The sequence below is a fragment of the Anolis sagrei genome, chromosome 1, assembly GCF_037176765.1.
Source record: "Anolis sagrei isolate rAnoSag1 chromosome 1, rAnoSag1.mat, whole genome shotgun sequence".
In the NCBI taxonomy this organism is placed as follows: Eukaryota; Metazoa; Chordata; class Lepidosauria; order Squamata; family Dactyloidae; genus Anolis; species Anolis sagrei.
The window spans coordinates 286,157,019-286,175,729 of NC_090021.1; the positions used below are offsets into that span (position 1 = coordinate 286,157,019).

General features: G+C 42.9%; 1 protein-coding gene across 3 annotated transcripts in view; it reads left to right on the top strand.

Moving 5' to 3' along the window:
- Positions 1-18,711, top strand: part of PAPLN (papilin, proteoglycan like sulfated glycoprotein) — a 95,099-nt gene that overhangs the window by 67,038 nt on the left and 9,350 nt on the right. For all 3 annotated transcript variants that reach the window (XM_060761235.2, XM_060761244.2, XM_060761253.2), the window contains 7 exons: positions 57-171; positions 2,987-3,116; positions 7,992-8,637; positions 10,082-10,216; positions 10,513-10,637; positions 13,703-13,823; positions 15,707-15,844. In XM_060761235.2, the coding sequence (XP_060617218.2) occupies positions 57-171; positions 2,987-3,116; positions 7,992-8,637; positions 10,082-10,216; positions 10,513-10,637; positions 13,703-13,823; positions 15,707-15,844 (1,410 nt within the window). The remainder of the gene's footprint in view (positions 1-56; positions 172-2,986; positions 3,117-7,991; positions 8,638-10,081; positions 10,217-10,512; positions 10,638-13,702; positions 13,824-15,706; positions 15,845-18,711) is intronic.

The window sequence follows — 18,711 nt, forward strand, 5'->3', positions numbered from 1 at the left end:
TTGATTTGAACATAGTAGACTTTTGTTGATATTGATGTTATTGTTTTTTCATGTAGATATGGATGCTGCCCTGATGGAATATCGCCTTCTCAGGGGCCAAACAAAGAAGGGTGTGCACAATATTACAGTGATGTTTATGTGAACAGAAATGAGCCTGCTGTCGCTCCAACGGTAAAAATACATCAATATCAGATACTATAGTTACTTTACCTTGAAAGTAAATACTGAACACTAATATTGCATCAAAAAAACAGCAGATTTGATCTTTTGGATCTTACGTTTTGTGTTCTGATGAACATAGGTGATCTTTCAGAGACCAAGCTGGCAGTGTAACTTCCTGCAAGTGGTGGCTTTAAGGCTTTACAGTTTCATTTTAATCGTCCTATGTCAAGAATGGAAGGAATAACAGTTCTTACCATTCATAAAAATGGGTTTTAGACCAAATCAAACCTGAATAATTTTCCTAGAAGCCAAGATGACTAAATGGAGACTTAGTATTTTAGCCATAACATGTAACTCAATGGAAAGAAATAATTCTTATAACACATTAGGAACAGAGGAAGATCACACATAATAGGTGAATATATTCAGTCGAGGAAGCCACTTCGGCCCTATGTTTGCAAGTCCAAGGACAATAGTCAGAAATTGACTGCCAGCTCTTCCCTAAACCTAGAAGTGGCTACAAGGCCACATTGTCATTTGAATGCAAAATAATGCAAAGGCATATTCAACATACTTAATAGGGTGAATTGTAACTTCTAGGGTCTCTAAGAAGAAGTAGCTCATTCAATTATAAAAAGAGAAGTCTGGAGATGTTGAGGGCTGCAGAAATAGCCTTGGGATGCATTTTGCCCCATCGTGTGTTGAGCATAAGAGAAACAGAAGCCTCTCCAGCTGCCGTGGACTGTGTTTGCAACACCTAATTATCAACCATAACACAGTTCCTTCCGACTTGGCAAAGTGTGTGGGCTCAGTGCCCAAGGATAGTGATAGAGAGTTGGTGGGAGCATTGCCCAACAGCTGACAGCTCAAATGCTGTGGAGACTTTCTGTAGGAAGAAATACCCAGTTGGACTCTGGGGAGGCACTGTTACGTACTTCACGGGGGTATAAGCATGTGACTCCCACTGTTGAACAAAGAGTCAGCATTGCAAACCTACAGCAAAAAACCAAAACAAAACAGTGTATATGTGTGTTTTCTTCTTTCCCTCCTTTGCAAGTTCATTAGAGTCATTTATGAAATAAATCCACATGCAGTTATAATTCCTAGGGCTTGTCTACACTGAAGAAAAAGATGGTACACACTTTGTGGGTGCTGCAATCCTGAAACACCGTGTTCTTGAAAATTCACTTACAATGTGGTTCTTTGGGCTTTAATCCAGTTCAAAAAACTTGCCTTATACCCCTCGGTTTAATAGAAAATCCAGATTTGTTTTGTTTGTGTGTGTGTCCATCTGGCATGGCTTTACTATAGAGTCGAGGTTAGTGGGAAGAACTGATTGGTGAGAGGTGAGCATTCCTATCAGGATACTTGCACATCAGTATTTATTTATTTATTTATTTATGGTTTTTCTATCCCGCCTTTCTCAACCTGAAGGTGACTCAAGGCGGCTTAAAAATTGGCAGCAATTTAATGCTACACCAGTCATAAAATACAATTAAAACATTTAGCAAAACATTTTTAAAAATCTATACAAAACCATTAAAAACATATAATCACCAGTGTTGTCCTGTTAAACTTATTTTTCCAGTAGCATTGTCTAGCCATTCCACGTTCACTCTTTCATAGCTCCATGTTTATCTATTACACTGCATTTCCAAAAGTTTGTTCGAAGAGCCAGATTTTTACTTTTTCCCCGGATATCCACATTAGCGCAATTCCGCTTAATAGAAAAGATGTATATTTGGATGCACGATGAAGGGGAGAGACAGAAGTACCATAGCTATGGCTGTGTGGCCAAAAATAACGCAAAAGATTCGAAATGTGGATTGTCCCCCAACAGTCTTGTGAATTTGCCAGGGAAAAATGTGTGGCTGTTTATGGCAATCTCACCACTATAATATCTGTTTGTCTGTCTATCGATCTATCTATCTATCTATCTATCTATCTATCTCTCAGGCATGGGCAAAATTGGGCCCTCCAGGTGTTTTGGACTTCAACTCTCACCATTCCTAACAACCTCAGATCCTTTCCTTTTCCCTCTCAGCCACTTAACCGGAAAGTGCCTCAGGGAAAGGAAAGGACCTGAGATTGTTAGGAATGGTGGGAGTTGAAGTCCAAAACACCTGGAGGGCCTAAATTCACCCATGCCTGATATAAATGATGTGTACAGCACTAACAGGGTCAATATAAGGTCAGTGTGGACTAGGAAATGCAATGCTAAACAGATTTTTCCCCCATCAGTATAGACAAATGCCCAGTTGCAGTTCCTGAAGTTAATGAGAAGCATCTAATACTTCATGATACTAGAGAAAAAATCCACTTAAAATCCATAGAATCATAGAGTTGGAAGACACCTCATGGGCCATCCAGTCCAACCCCCTGCCAAGAAGCAGGGAAATTGCATTCAAAGCACCCCCGACAGATGGCCATCCAGCCTCTGTTTACAAGCTTCCAAAGAAGGAGCCTCCACCACACTCTGGGGCAGAGAGTTCCACTGCTGAATGTATCACACAACCAGGAAGTTCTTCCTAATGTTCAGATGGAAGTTGTTAAATGCTCCTTCCTAAACTACAAACCCCAGAATTCTGCAGAAGGCAGAAATTGGATTTTAAGTGGATTTTTTTCTCGAGTGTGATGATTGCCTGGGCCTTGTCTCTCAAATTCACCCCATCAAATGCTGAAAAGGAAGATTTCATCACCAGTCTCCTTTTTCTTCTTATTACCACAACCAGTGAAAGGAAATTGGGATTAATTTCTGGAATTAGTTTGTTCATCTGTGATCTTTCTCAAGCACATCTAATTGGTAGCATTGGATTTGTCTAAGGCCAGCCGAGTTGTGTCCCAACAGAGGCCGGCGGAGGAGTGCCGAGCCTCGAGATATGGTTGCTGCCATGACAACGTTGCCTCTGCTTCGGGGCCTCGAGGGGAAGGATGCCTCAACCCACCCAGCCAACGTAAGTGAGAGGTTTTGGTGTAAAAATGTGGATTCGCCCAATGCTTCCTATAAATAGGGTGAGAAGAAGACAGGCTTTCTATAACTGTACACACAATCCCAAATTCAACTAAATTCAGACAGACTTCAAGCCATTTATGAACTACTAGCTGTACCCGCCACACATTGCTGTGGCCAACCTTCCCTCCCTCTTTCTCTCCTCCTTTTCCTTCTTCCTTCCTTTCTTCCTTCTCTCCTTCCTTCTTTCTCTACCTCTTTCCTTTCTTCCCCCTTTTTCTTTTCCTCCCTCTTTCTCTCCTTTCTTCCTTCTCTACCTCTTTCCTTCCTTCCTTCGCTTTTTTACTTCCATCCTTCTTTCTCTCTTTCCTTCCTTTCTTCCCCCTTTCTGTCTTTCCTTCCTTCCTTCCTTCTCTACCTATTTCCTTCCTTCCTTTGCTGTTTGCTTCCATGCTTCATTCTCTCTTTCCTTCTTTCTTGCCCTCCCTCTTTCTCTCCTTTTCTTTCTTTCTCTCTCCTCCTTCTTTACCTCTTTACTTCTTTCCCTCACACTTTGCTTCCATGCTTCCTTCTCTCTTTCCTTCTTTCTTTCCCTATTTCTTTCTTTCTCCCCTTCCTTCCCTCCCTCTTCTTTCCCTTTTTTCTGTATTGTCATTTACCTTTTCATCATTTAGCCTTTCTGATGTTTTTTTTTGAAGGGAGGGAGTTGAGTGATGGTCACTCATTGACCTGATAGGTATATTGTGTCCAAGTTTCGTGTCAATTCATCCAGTGGTTTTTGCATTATGTTAATCCCACAAATGAGTGTTACATTTTTAATTTTTTTAGATACAGTCAAGGTTCTAGTTTAGGCATGAGCAAACTTGGGTCCTCCGGGTGTTTTGGACTTCAATTCCCACCATTCCTTAAGGGTCTGAGGCTGTTAGGAATGGTGGGAGTAGAAGTGCAAAACATCTGGAGGGCCCAAGTTGGCCCAGGCCCATTTTATCTGGTGAATTCTTTTGGCTTCGTGAGAGATTCCTGTAAAAACCTCATTTAAACCGGTGTGTTCTTTCAGTTTGGTTTTTAATAAAGCGTCGATATTCAGTGGTCTTGACAGGAAGGAACCATTAATACATTTTAGTTCTCAGCTAATTCCCATTCAGCCACCCCGAAGAGCAAAAGCAGCATGGCCAGTTTTGGAGTGGCCAAAGGACTGCAGCTTTGAAGCGTCCTGGCACTCTTCCATCTTTATAAAGCCCCATTGTTTAGCCCTGGCCAGTGGGCTTCTGGATGGGCATGGGGCCCAACCCAGAGCTAGTCATCCACATTCTCAGTGAACACAATGTCTGCTTTTATATTGTAGGGCAGGCCCTTAAACTGTTGTTCTTGTTATGTGCCTTCAAGTTGACTCTGACTCATAAAGACTCCATCATTGGGTTTTTCCTGGCAAGAGTTATCTGCTATTTGTTTTCTTCTAAGGCTCAGAGTGTGTGACTTGCCCAAGACCTCCCAGTGGGTTTACAGGGCTCAGTGGGGATTCAGACCCCAGTCTGCCAGAGTCTTGGTCCAATGCTCAAATCACTGCATAATGTTGGATCATCAAATGGCTGGCATCCTCTTAGTGACCTATATGTGCATGGATGATGGACCATAGTCATATCCAGTTGCGAGTGGTAGCAGATTAAAATACGTAGTGTGTAAATGAGCATTGCCTCTCTGTATTGGCTTTGCTCATTGCAATAGCACAAATGTTTGTCAGCCAGGTGCACTGACCATTGATCCAAAATATTTTCTGCTACATTGGCATTCAATATAATATAATTCCTTTGTCGGATTTTTACACTATGTTGAAGCAATGTAGAATCGCAGCCACAGTTTAGTATTACAATAGAGTCTCACTTACCCAACCTTATCCAAACTTATCCAATGTTCTGTGCTATCAAATGCAGTTCCTTAATCTTTATTATCCAACATTTTTGTTTATCCAACGTTCTGCCACCCCATTTATGTTGGATAAGCGAGACTCTACTGTATATTTATTTAGTGACTACATGTTTACTCCTCTCTATTTCACATGCTTTTTATAACTGTACACAGGAGGAAGGAAGCTGATCTGATTTCACAGGGGAGGAAATTCCACAGCCAAGGGGCCACTACTGAGAAGGCCCTGCCTCTTGTCCCCACCAATCACACTTGCAAGGGGGGGGACGACACCAAGAGCAGGGCCTCCCCAGAAGATCTTAACTTTTGAGGTGGTTCATAGAGGGAGATACGTTCGGACAAGTAAGCTGGGCCAGAGCCATTTAGGGCTTTATAGACTAAAGTCAGCAATTTGAATTGTGCTCGGTAGCAGACTGTCAGCCAGTGGAGCTGGCATGACAGTGGGGTTATGTGCTCCCTGTGCACTGCTCCGGTGGGGAACCTGGCTACCACCCGTTGGACTACTTGAAGCTTCTGAACAGTCTTCAGAGGCAGCCCCATGTAGAGTGCATTGCAGTATGAGAATATTATAGATATATGCTTAGATGCAGAGTGAGAATTCAAGTATCAGAAGTAGAATCTTGATCCAGTATTATTGCTTCTTAATACTGGATTAAAACTGAGTCTTTGATACTTTCCATTCTGACTTTGCATCAAGGAGCTTGTTAATAATTTAAAACAATGTCTGTTTTACTAGGTTCTTGTGGGTTTTTTCGGGCTATAGGGCCATGTTCTAGAGGCATTTCTCCTGACGTTTCGCCTGCATCTATGGCAAGCTCACTACCTCACTACCTCTGAGGATGCTTGCCATAGATGCAGGTGAAACGTCAGGAGAAATGCCTCTAGAACATGGCCCTATAGCCCGAAAAAACCCACAAGTACCTAGTGATTCCAGCCATGAAAGCCTTCGACAATACGATGTCTGTTTTATTTTAAAAATTAAATTATCACAGCTTCCTTCAAATAATTCTGAGGGTTTTATTTTAGTGATATTGTTGAAGTACACTTTTATAAATCCCCTGGACATCCATAGAACTACTTTCCTCACAGAATTATTTTTTTAATTGGTCAAATTTCTGGCAGGGTTTTCTGGACATGAAGCCATAGATGTGTAGGAGAAGCAAAGAAGGGACCTTTTATCCTTGAATGTAGGTTATGGCCAGTTTGAAGAGCATGCTGATTTTCCCCAGACAGGCCCATAGCCAGGATTTCGTTTCGGGGGGGGGGGGGCTAAAGAAAATTCGGGGGGGGTTCGGGGGGGCCTGAGTTTCGGGGGGGGTGAGTCTGAGTGAAAGAGGGTCTAGCCTAGCAAACCTTTTGTATCATTACCCCAATACCCCCATACATATGGGGTATATTGAGAATGGTGATCAAATCATGATATTAATAAACATAACAGTTTAAATAATGCACCAGTAAGGCCTTTTCGCGAACCACCATGAGAATTTCGGGGGGGGGGCTGAAGCCCACCGAGCCCCCCCCCTCGCTACATGCCTGTCCCCAGATGTTACAATTCAATGAAGACAGACAATGCTTTTACTCAGCAGGGCCCAAGCACCGAACTGCTATTGTGATCAATTCTTCTTTGTCTTATAATAATAATAATAATAATTATTATTATTATTATTATTATTATTATTATTAGAGACTGGCACAAGCCAGTAAAGGTGGTCCCAGTGGTGATCGGCACACTGGATGCAGTGCCTAAAGACCTTGTCCTGCACTTAAACACTTAAACACAATTGGCGCTGACAAGATTACCATCTGCCAGCAGCAGAAGGCCACCTTACTAGGATCTGCACGCATTATTCGCCGTACATTACACAGTCCTAGGCACTTGGGAAGTGTCCGACATGTGATCCAATACAACAGCCAGCAGAGTGATCTTGTCTGCTGTGGACTCATCTTGTTGTGATAATAATAATAATAATAATAATAATAATAATAATAATAATAGCAACAACTTTATTTTTGTATCCCACCACCATCTCCCCAAAGGGCGGCTTACATAGGGGACAAGCCTGGTCAAACATAGATTAAAACAGAAAAACATAACACAATAAAATTTACAAAACAACATCATAAACAACATAAAATAACATCAACAACAGTCAATAGCCTGACAAAGTAATCAAATACTAAACTTGAGCGGGCAGGGGCTTGTGCAATAAAATTGTAAGGACAGGGCATTTGGAAGAAGTGCAGGATCCAGATGATAAATTAGGTCTAAAAGGGCACTATCAGTTAGAATACTATATACAGGAGACAGTAGTAAACTGCAGGAGCCAAATATTGAGTTATGGTTAAGGGGGAAGAATTATCTAGTGAACTGTTTAGTCAAATGCACAGTGGAACGTCCAGGTTTGTAGGTCTTGGTGGGCAGGGTGGGTGCCAGTCTAATTTCCCTGGGGAGAGAGTTCCAGAGCCGGGGGCCACCACTGAGAAGGTCCTCTTCCTCTTACCCACCAATGGAGGTAAAAGCGAGAGAAGAGTCTTCCCAGAAGATCTTAGAGCTCGCGCAAGTTTGTAGGGGAAGATACAGTCGTGAAGATAGGCTGGACCCCAACCATTTAGGGATTTGTAGGTGATAACCTGCACCTTGAATTGGGACTGGAAACTTATTGGCAGCCAGTGGAGCTTTTTAAACCGGCGGCGGGGGGGGGGGGGGGGGGTTGACCACTTCCTAATATTATTTATACTTCATTTTTTCTTATATTTTACTTACTTTAAAAGCAAGAAGACAGATTTCTACATGCCAAAGCAGCATGGTATGAGGTCTGACATCAGGATTCAGGTTGCTGGCCTCTCATTTCATTTATTAAACATGTCTCACAATTGTGACTGGGACTGATCAATAAATAATTTCTGTGAGAACTTAATCTGTGACTACTACTTGTTTTCTGCCTTTTCCTGATAGCTTATCCAACCAGTTGCCTGCTACCCAGTGCCCATGGCCCCTGCACAGACTGGACAACTCGCTGGTACTTTGTGCATGATGTTGGGAAATGCAATCGATTCTGGTATGGAGGCTGCCATGGCAATAAGAACAACTTCCCTTCTGAAGAGGAGTGCATGAAGATGTGCCATGGGCCATTGGAAGGAAGTGACCTGAGGCATCATCACCATCATGCGTCAGTTTCCAGAATTCACTCTGATTCTCAGCAACCTGCCAGAGAAGCCACAGGTCACAGGCATCAGGGAGGAGGTGGGGCAGCTTTCCATGCTGGGGCTCAAGGTGGCTCAGAAACCTCCGCAGGACAACATCACACTGAGAGAAGCTGGACAAGGACTATGAACATAGGTGCAGCTCCTGAGTCTCCACTAGAGACGGGAATGCACTCAGCAATAGATGTGGGGAGAAGAAGAGACCCAGCCAATCATCTGCATGGTTTGGGGGGAACTCTATCCTCAGGACACTCCGAGAGGTGGATGACCATGAATGGTCAGACAGTCCATCATGAACGTGAAAGCTGGAGGAGGGAATCTGGAGCAGATGGCTCAGTTGTGAATGAATTTGAGCACCAAGCCTCACCAGCCTTGCCCTTCCAGCAGTCCCTAAACAGGTAACATTTTTGAACTGGGTATGCTTTCCTACAAGACAGCTGCTTTTGACAACCTGAATTCTTCTTGACATTTACCAAGGAGAGTCTTCCGCGTGACTCTGCTATAAGGATTGCTCCAGCTCCGTGGTCAGTTATCAAGACTTCCTTTTCCATTCTTAAGGGAATTAATCTTTAAAAGAAACTTTCCTATTGATATTACAAGGCTCCAGAAATTTTACCCTTTTGGAAACAGTTCCTGGAATCTCACAGGTTTCCTACAGTAGAATCCTTGGTTCACATTCTGATGCCAGGCAGTTGCGTTTTTCTAAAACAGTGTAACCTCATACCTTTTGAGGGGCATTTATGCCAAGAGAGGTAGATTAGGTCAGAAGATAGCTCTGTTTACCTGGAGTATTTGGAAATGGTAGATTGCTTTGGTTTCTCATCTTAAGATAACATTATTCTAGAGCATGGGCTCCGAGATCGATGGGACGGCTCTTCTCCCAGTCCCACCACTGCGATTGGTGGGGACGAGAGAGAGGGCCTTCTTTGTGGTGGCTCCCCAGCTCTGGAATACCCTCTCGAAAGAGGTTAGATCAGCTCCCATCCTTCAATCCTTTGGTTCCAGCCTGAAAACATGGATGTTCAAACAGGCCTTTAACCTCGAGTAGGCTGAATGGGCCCATATGAATTTAACGCTTGGGACTTTTTGAATCGTTGGCAGCTAGTTGAATCGATGGCAATTAGTTTAATCTACTGATGTTTTAAACTTTGTATTATTTTGATTTTATGTTATATATGTTAAAGGGGTTGTTGTTATAATTTTATGTGACTGTTTATACTAGTATACCATTTTTTTACTTTATGTATGTTATATGTAACGGCGCTCCATGCAGTCATGCCGGCCACATGACCTTGGAGGTGTCTACGAACAACGTCAGTTCTTCGGCTTAGAAATGGAGATGAGCACCAACCCCCAGAGTTGGACACGACTCGACTTAATGCCAGGGAAAAACCTTTACCTATGTTGTATGTGCACCTTGGAGTGCCTTTGTAAGCGTCCCCAAGTCCCTTCGGTGAGATGGTAGTAGTAATAATAATAATAATAATAATAATAATAATAACTATTATTATTATTATTATTTAGATGAAGAATTGCATTTACTCTTCCACAGAAATTTATGTTAAACCTTTTGGGCTGTTGGCATGCAGGTGATGTAGTAGTGTTCATTCATCCCAGTCACTTCATATTTCTGTCAATTCTGCTAAAGATGTGCCTCCTTTGGCTTCTTCCCAGCTTCTAAAATGTTGCAACACTGACTTGGACTCATAGGACAAATTAGTGACTCCATTGCCCTTGCAGAAATGTTAGACTGCTGTTTGTCTTTTCCTAGGACCATGTCTTTGTTGCCCTGCTTTTTCCAGCTCCTTTGGAGAATAAGGGAAATTACTCTATGTTTTTCAGAGTCCTCCTAGATGGGTCATCATCTACAGCAGAAGCAGGTTTAGGACAAAGCATTCGTCTCCTCTGCAAGGCAGGCAGTTCCCATTTCTCCAGAATTGAATGGCTGAAAGATGGGAGACCAGTGTCATCTGACAGGTGAGTCTGATCCCTCGATCCTCCCCACTTTGGTACATACACACATGCGCACACACTGCACCTTTTCTGAATTACCCTTCATGGTAAAGGCCAACTATTAACTTGGTGTTGTTTCTTAGGCTCTCCCACCTGCCAAACCTTTGGAAATCTTGAATTTTCATCTACCACATTCTTTCTCTTATTACATTTATGCCAGTTAATAATCACTTGACAGCAATATGGATAGCACACTTGATGTCAGCCACATTATTGGTGCCAGGGACAGTGTTTGATAAACTTTGCTTTTTGGCCTTCAGGCACACCTACCAGTCGGACAGTTCCCTCGTGATCAGCCAGCTCAGAGCTGAGGATGCTGGGCTCTACGTGTGCATCATTTCCAATGGGAGGACAGAACGTCGACAGATCGAGTTGAGGATCAAAGGTTACAACTGTTTCTCTTTTAAGACATTAACTAAAGTGGAAGGCAAAAGTCAAATTGTAAATTTTGGTTTTAAATACTTTATTTCATATAACATTTCATCTACTAGCAGGTCTCTTTGGTGGTTTTCAGTAGGATCAAGAAATGCTTCCAATTCCTTGATTGTTTAACACAAACGAAAGGTGTCTTACCCCTTTCCTTCCTAAATTGGGCTGCTGAAATGAAGAGAGTTCAGGCTGACTAGGAGCGGCTCTTTGTTTGAAAAGACTGTGAACTCAGTTTAGTTCTTGAGCTGGAAACACATTCCTAGAATTCTTCAGAACAGCTCGGGGAGCACTCTGCCCTTTACCTCTGAAGTATCTCGCTTTCATGCCTTGCTTTGATTCAGGGCTTTTAGTAAGAACAAATGTAGCAGATCTGACAAGCCTGAAGTTTACCTACCTGCTTTTCGATTTTGGGGGGGGGGGGGGGGGAGAGAATATCCTCTTATACATTGCTCCTCTTAATTTCTTCCAATAATCAAGGCGTTTGAAAATTGGAGCCCCTGGTGGTGCAGCAGGTTAAACTGCTGAGCTGCTGAACTTGCTAACTGAAAATATGTAAATGTGAGTAGATCATAAGTACTGCTTCGGCGGGAAGGTAACAACGCTCCATACAGTCATGGAGGCATCTACAGACAACGCCAGCTCTTCAGCTTAGAAATGAAGATGAGCATTTCTAAAAATTGGAATCAGCCTTGAGAGCACAGGTGTGCAATATGTTGTTGAACTACCACTCCCAGTATTCCTCAACATTAACTAGGATAATGGGAGTTGCAGTCAAATAACGTCTAGAGGCCTGGACCTTTCATATTCCAGCTTTCGAGACTTTTCAATATATTGCATGAGTGAGCCAGCTCATGTTTTCCCATCCCATCTGCATCCAGCATAATTGAGCAGGGCAAGAAGAGAGCTGTGTGGTTCCTCTTCCTAATAGAAATGGAGTTGCTCTGTCTCATCATGAGGGGTATGAAAGTGTATGAGCACACAGTGTAGTGCTTCTAAGTGCCAAGATAGCAAGCACTGTAGAGAGCACAGGGAGATACCAAGAAGTGCAGAATAAAGAGCTCTGGAGGGTCCTGGCACATCTTGGCTGATGATACAATCTTTCTGCGTCTGATTATTGGGACATGGCCACATGCTTCTCCAGCCCGCTGCCCTCCACCAGCTATGAATTGCCATGGAGATGTGGCTGTAGACAGGAGGCATATCATAGTAGTTCCGCTTGCTGAACTTTTATGCTACACTCAGTGATATATGATCTCCTCCTCTTGCTCTTTGCTTCATGGTCCATTTCTTTCAAGACTATATTATTCAACTCCAGAAATCTCTGTGTAAAGTGTCGCCCTTGAAGAAGGCTGACTGTATTTGTGGCTGCAATGTGCTGGGCTTTTTCTTTTAAAAATTAATAATGTAAGTAACCATCTATTAGCATGTGGAGCCATGTCTTATAATGTGCATTGACTTTTTATATGTGCTTGTCCGTTGTCTTCTTTAAATGTTTAATCCCAGCCAGTGGCATCTATTGCTCTTAGTCTAAATATATGAGGGGAAGTCATAGGGAGGAAGGAGCAGGCTTGTTTTCTGCTGCCCTGAAGACTAGGATGTGGAACAATGGCTTCAAACTACAGGAAAGGAGATTCCACCTCAACATTAGGAAGAACTGACTAGCTGTGAGAGCTGTGCAGCAGTGGAACTCTCTGCCCCGGAGTGTGATGGCAGCTCCTTATTTGGAGGCTTTTAATCAGAGGCTGGATGGCCATCTGTCGGGGATGCTTTGAATGCGATTTTCCTGCTTCTTGGCAGGGGGTTGGACTGGATGGCCCATGAGGTCATCCAACTGTATGATTCTATAATTCTTCACTTCTATGTTCTTAAGTGGGCCACTGCAAAAGCTGGACAAACAAGTCATTTGCATTGAGTCTTTTTTTTCTTCCATGTCAGGAGTGACTTGAGGAACTGCAAGTTGCTTCTGGTGTGATAGAATGGGCCATCTGCAAGGATGTTGCCCAGGGGATGTCCAGATGTTTTGATGTTTTACCATCCTTGTGGGAGGCGGGGAGCTGGAGCTGACAGAGGAAGCTCATCTATACTGTCCCCAGATTCAAACTCCTGACCTGTCAGTCTTCAATCCTGCCATCAGAAGGGTTAAACCCATTGCACCACTGGGGGCTCCCAGCCAGTGGCATCTGTTGCATTGGTGAAGATAATAAACAGGTCTGTGGCACTGGCCATCCTTATAAGTCCTGCAGGTCACCAGCCCTTTTATAGTCCTTCAGTAATGTAGTAGCATAGAGCTCTTTAGTGATGGGACTGCTTTTTGTTTTTCATGGAAAGCTAAGTTACACTACTAACACTGAATGGCATAGTTTCCAGAAAAGTGCTGTTTTTCCCCATTGCAACTATGAGATTGTTGACTAGCTCAGTCACAGCAGTTACCCAATCTATTCCCAGTTCTTTGCTCTTCTCTTTTACATTATGTGATTGATTTAAGGCTGGCTGCCTTGGGAACTGAGCATCCGAGGGCTTAGAGATCAGGGCTTTGGAGATCTTAGTACTTGCATTTCATGGTTAATGGGCAATATGGATGACAGTGAAAACATTGGCCAGAATCCTGTTGGGAACTTAGGTTTTTGTAAGTGGAGTTACATCTGTGAGAATTAAAATTGGACAGTTCCAGAATGCCTGTCCAACAAAAAGGCTGCTGTTAACATTATGAGAGAATCAGCAAAGTGAATGATTCAGAACCAAATGTATTAATTGGGGCACTCCTGCTGGTGTCCTGTTCTGCATCTTCTCACTTCACTGACAGGGTTTCTTAGGGTGTCTTCTACACAGCTATATATAATTATGTGATAGAGAATTCTAACTGTTAGGTATTACTTAGATTCCCATGAACCTTTAAATTGCACATTTTGAATGCAAATTAGTTCTTGGAGCATTTTTGTAGAATGAGATGTCTAGAGATAGGAATTTCACAAATATAGGATAATATTCTTCAGAGTTGTTGTTTTCCCCTGTTCTCTCTAGAAACCCCTGGATCTACTGTTGCACAGGGATCAAGAAGGCCATGGAGCCATGGAGGATTAGGTACAGGAACTAGTGGTGGACAGCCGCATATCTCTTCTGAGCATTCTCATGTAACATACAGGTAAACCTACCCAAATCCAGTATCATCCCATGATCTCCATGGTATAACAAAGCCTTCAGCGTTACTTGCTATTTGGAGATTGACGATGGAATAACCAATCATACTGCACCTCATCTCAGGAACAGATTTTACAGGAAACAGTTTCTCAATGCAACACAGCTTTCATTTACTTGGAGCTCTTTAGATCTTTCGGACTGCGAAGTCCATGATTCCCAGGTGCCATACCGTATGGGGCTGATGGGAGCTGTACTTCAAAAGGCAACAGATATTTAGGAATTAGCTCAGCTCAGAATTTCACAAACACACATACGGGGGGGGGGGGGGGTATGGGGGATATATTATATAACTAAACACAGTTGTATTAGAAGCACGTACAGTGGGTTCTTGGTAGCTGCTGGTATCCAGATACCAGAATCTGTGGGTGCTAAAGTCCAATGATATACGGTGGTATGGCAAATTGTTGTTCCTTACATCAAATGGCAAATTCAAGCTGTGCTTTTTTAATTTTTGAAAATATTTTCAAGCCATGGATTTTTGAATCGTTGGCTGATTGTCAGCACATAGCAACAAAAAGAATTGCAGAGCCTGCGAATTAAAAATAGCCAGTTTCTGAATAAAAAGTCTCTTCTGCATAAAAAGTATTTCTCTTGCTGGTGGAATGACAACAGGGAACAGACCAAACATGTCTCCCTTAGCAGGGAGTTGACTTGAGTGATGTGGGGCAGGTAGGCTGCCTGCTTTCACTCTCAATCTCAATCTGTCTCCCTTCCTCCTATCTCACCCTCATTGTGAAAACTCATTGTGAGAACTAGTCCAATGAATTGGAGTAGCTTGGGAGTAGCTTTCTCCTCCCCATCTCCCCCCATGAACCCACACAGGCTCTCAGATCTGCCGGGGAGGCTCTCCTCTCGCTCCCACCACCGTCACAAGCACGATTGGTGAGGACGAGGGAAAGGGTCTTCTCCATGGTGGCCCCCCAACTTTTGAATACCCTCCCCAGAGCGATTAGGCAAGCCCCTACACTGTCCTCCTTCCGTAGAGACCTGAAAACCTGGTTGTTCCAGCATGTTTATGAGAATTATCAGTCCCTAGGCCCTTCCCTTGGCTGTCAGCTAGGACCCTGCTCTGCACTTTATCCACTTCCCTGGCCCTATGATATTCTGTTGCTCTAGCCCTTGCCTAGCCCTTTCATAGTTGGCCATGTCAATTCTGTAATTCTGACCATTAGTAATTTGAACCAACCTGATGGAGTAAAATTGAAACTGGATTTTAAATGTTTGTAATTGTGTTAGTAGGATTTTATGTTTATGTTTTATGATGTTTAATTTTGTTGTATAGTTTTCCTTTCTGGCAATTGAATGTTTTGCCTTATGTTGGAAATTGCCCTGAGTCCTCTTGGGGAGATAAGGTGGTATATAAATAAAGTTTTATTATATTATTATTATTGAGGGGGAAGGGGAGCAAAAAATTTGTTGTCCAAGCTGTGCGACTGAACCTCCCAGTCCAATCCCATATGTGTAGTGGATTTTCCCAACTAGTTACTTTGTTGAAAGACCTCCAGCCTTTGGTAGAAGCCAATAAATAGAGCCAGGCAAATCTCTACACAGCAGAAGAACATTCTGTGAACATGTGATTCTTATGGCTGAGGGGCATTCACCAGGCCTGCAGCCAAGGGAACACTTAGGGAAGATGTGTTTATACAAGTGCACACTTTGCAAAATGTTAAGAGAAGAGCAGTTCCCGGGTGAAGCTGTCATCTCGGGCACTGGTTTCAGCTGAGAGACAAGAAGCCACTTGGAAAGAGGAAGGGAGGGTTTGGTTGTCTTGCACTGACTTCAAATGCAGAACTGGAATCCTGCCTCTCCTTTTGATCTGTTTGGCAGGTTAAAAATGTACAAGAACGACCCTTCGGTGGTTGATGCCAACATTGGTGAACGAGTCAGACTACCTTGCCGTGTAGAGGCTTCACCTTCTCTAAACATTGAGTGGCAGAAGGATGGACAGCCCATCTCTTCCTCCAGGTAAGCTCCCAATCAGAAGTTGCCACTCTTTGCATTTCTCTCTCTGTGTGCCATCCAGGAGCAATTTGTAGTAAGTGGGTTACATTAGAATGTTAATGTTGGAGTTCAGCCTGTGATTGTGTCTAATGATCAGAGTACTCTGGATGTTGGGAGTGACAATGAGGTTACTGTGTCTAATGATCAGGTTGCTCTAGATGCAGAGAATGGCAATGTGATTCCTGTTCAAAGTGACTTTTCTGATGAGAATGTTCCTGAAGGTTTGGGGATGATGGTCTGTTCCTTGGGCCTGAATTGCTACCAGAGAATTCCCAAGGCTTTGAGCCTGAGAAAGGCTCAGCACCTGGGCCAGCTGCAGAAATAAATGAGCGAGTAGATAGGAGAAGTGCTTTCAGCCAGCAAAGAAAAACAAACCGGACTCTCAGGTGCTTTGCCAGATTGCAGGAGAGACTGATAGCAGACTCACGGCTGAGAAGAAATCCTTTCCTGGCTGCTTGGGATATAGAGTAGATTAGGGGATAAAAGTGCCAAGTACAGACTCTGTAGTCAGATGAAGCAACTTTGGAATTGAGTCAAGATGTCGTCTAAGGTCCTTGGAAGCCTTGCCTTGGATAAATTCTTGTATCAGGTGCCTTGTTATATCCATGCTGAAGTGCCTTGTTTGATTCATCCTCAAGTTTTGGGATTTTGCCTTGGAAGTTCCAGTATTTGTTGTCATGAACTCTGATGGACTATTTCCTGGATTTGTTGTTCCTATCTTTCTTTTCTTCCTAATTGGACTTACCTACTTTTGTGGATTGCTTTTTACTGCTACTGCTTTTAATTATCTTCAATAAACTGCTTGCATTTTACTCAGCTGGGTAGTGTTTAAAGTCAGAGGGCTTCCCGGCCTGAAGTACAACAGTTAATGAGTGACTTGTGTTTTTGTTACAAATCAAATTGGTTTTTTTTAAACCAAGTTCTCTCTGTGCACCATACTTGCTTTCTGTGCAATTCTAAGACTGCACCTTCATTTCTCAGTTGCTCAAACACACTCTCTCTTCTGCCTCGCTTGCAGACCTTTCTAAATCCCCATCTGTTATTCCTCCCACCCCACTGTTTTCTTATTGGAGTTTTCTTATACAATTCTGCATTAGCTCATCTTAGCTACCCCTTTTCTCTGCTTCCAAATCAACAAGGCACTGTACAAATTCCACTTGTTAAGAGATAGGTCATTTCCTCCCTGCATGGTATGTGTGCTCTCACTGTACTTCCACAGGGAAATCTGCATTCCCATCTCCAAGAGGCCCACTTTGTCTCTCTCCACTTTCAGGCCTCATGGAGCCCTCCGTTTCATTACCTCTCTTTCATTTCCTTAGTCTATTGGCTCTGTTATTTCTGTCTTTCTTTTACGGATTGAATTCAAAGTGATGGCTTTGCCCTATAAAGCACTAAACGGTTCTAGTCCAAGTTACCTGTCCAAATGCATCTCTCTTTATGAGCCAACAAGGGCTTTAAGGTCAGCTGGGGAGGCCCTGCTCTCAGTCCTACCCTCTTTGCAAGTGCACTTGGTCCCCTGAGAGATAGGGCCTTCTCAGTGGTGGCTCCTTGGCTGTGGAACTCCCTCCCTAGTGACATCAGACAGGCTCCATCCCTCCTGGTCTTAAAAAAATCCCCTTAAAACGTGGCTTTGCATGCAGGCGTTTGGTGAATAAGATATTATGGAGTTAGACTTCAACAGCCTGAATTATAGCTTTGAATTTTAGAAAATGACTATGGATAAGAATGAGATCAAAAGTTAGTGGTTTATATGGTTTTAATCTGTTTTATTGTATTCTTGAAGGCTTTCATGGCCGGAATCACTGGGTTGTTGTAAGTTTTTTGGGCTGTATGGCCATGTCTGTTTCTTCTCCAGACAAGAAACAATCAGGGACAGCTAATCACCTATCAACAAATGATTCCTCTAGGCAGTAAGAAGCCATACCTTGAAAACTGCTAGGCCATTAAATGCTAATCAAGGTGGCCAATTGAAATATTCACACCTACAACAGACAAGAGTTCTTTCTCCCACTCTGGACATTCCACAGATATATAAACTCAATTTTCCTAGTTTCCAACATACCTCAGAACCTCTGATGATGTCTGCCATAGATGCAGGTGAAACATCAGGAGAGAATGCTTCTGGAACATGACCATACAGCCCGAAAAACTTACAACAACCTAATCTGTTTTACTGTTTATGTGTTTTAATTGTTCATGTGTTTCGCTGTTTTATCATTTGTTGGGGTGTATTTTATTGTTATGTCATAGAATCATAGAATCATAGAATCAAAGAGTTGGAAGAGACCTCATGGGCCATCCAGTCCAACCCCCTGCCAAGAAGCAGGAATATTGCATTCAAATCACCCCTGACAAATGGCCATCCAGCCTCTGCTTAAAAGCTTCCAAAGAAGGAGCCTCCACCACACTCCGGGGCAGAGAGTTCCACTGCTGAACGGCTCTCACAGTCAGGAAGTTCTTCCTAATGTTCAGATGGAATCTCATCTCTTGTACTTTGAAGCCATTGTCCATGCGGCATTGAATTTTGCCAGAGTTTGTAAGCCACCTTGAGTCCCCTGCAGGGCGAGAAAGGTGGGGTAAAAAAAAAGAAGTAAATATATAAATAAACATTACTTCTTCTCCATGGTAAGAACAGTAGCAAAACTACACATGGTTTTTCTCCCATTAAGTCTGTCATCCAGTTACAACTTCACCTAACTACTGTCTGGCCCACTGTTCATCGCAACGATGTCATGGGGGACTGTGTCAAATTCCTTATTGAAACCAAGATATACTACTGCCATAGCATTCTCCTGATCTACTAAATCTGCCACCCTATCAAAAATAGTAAG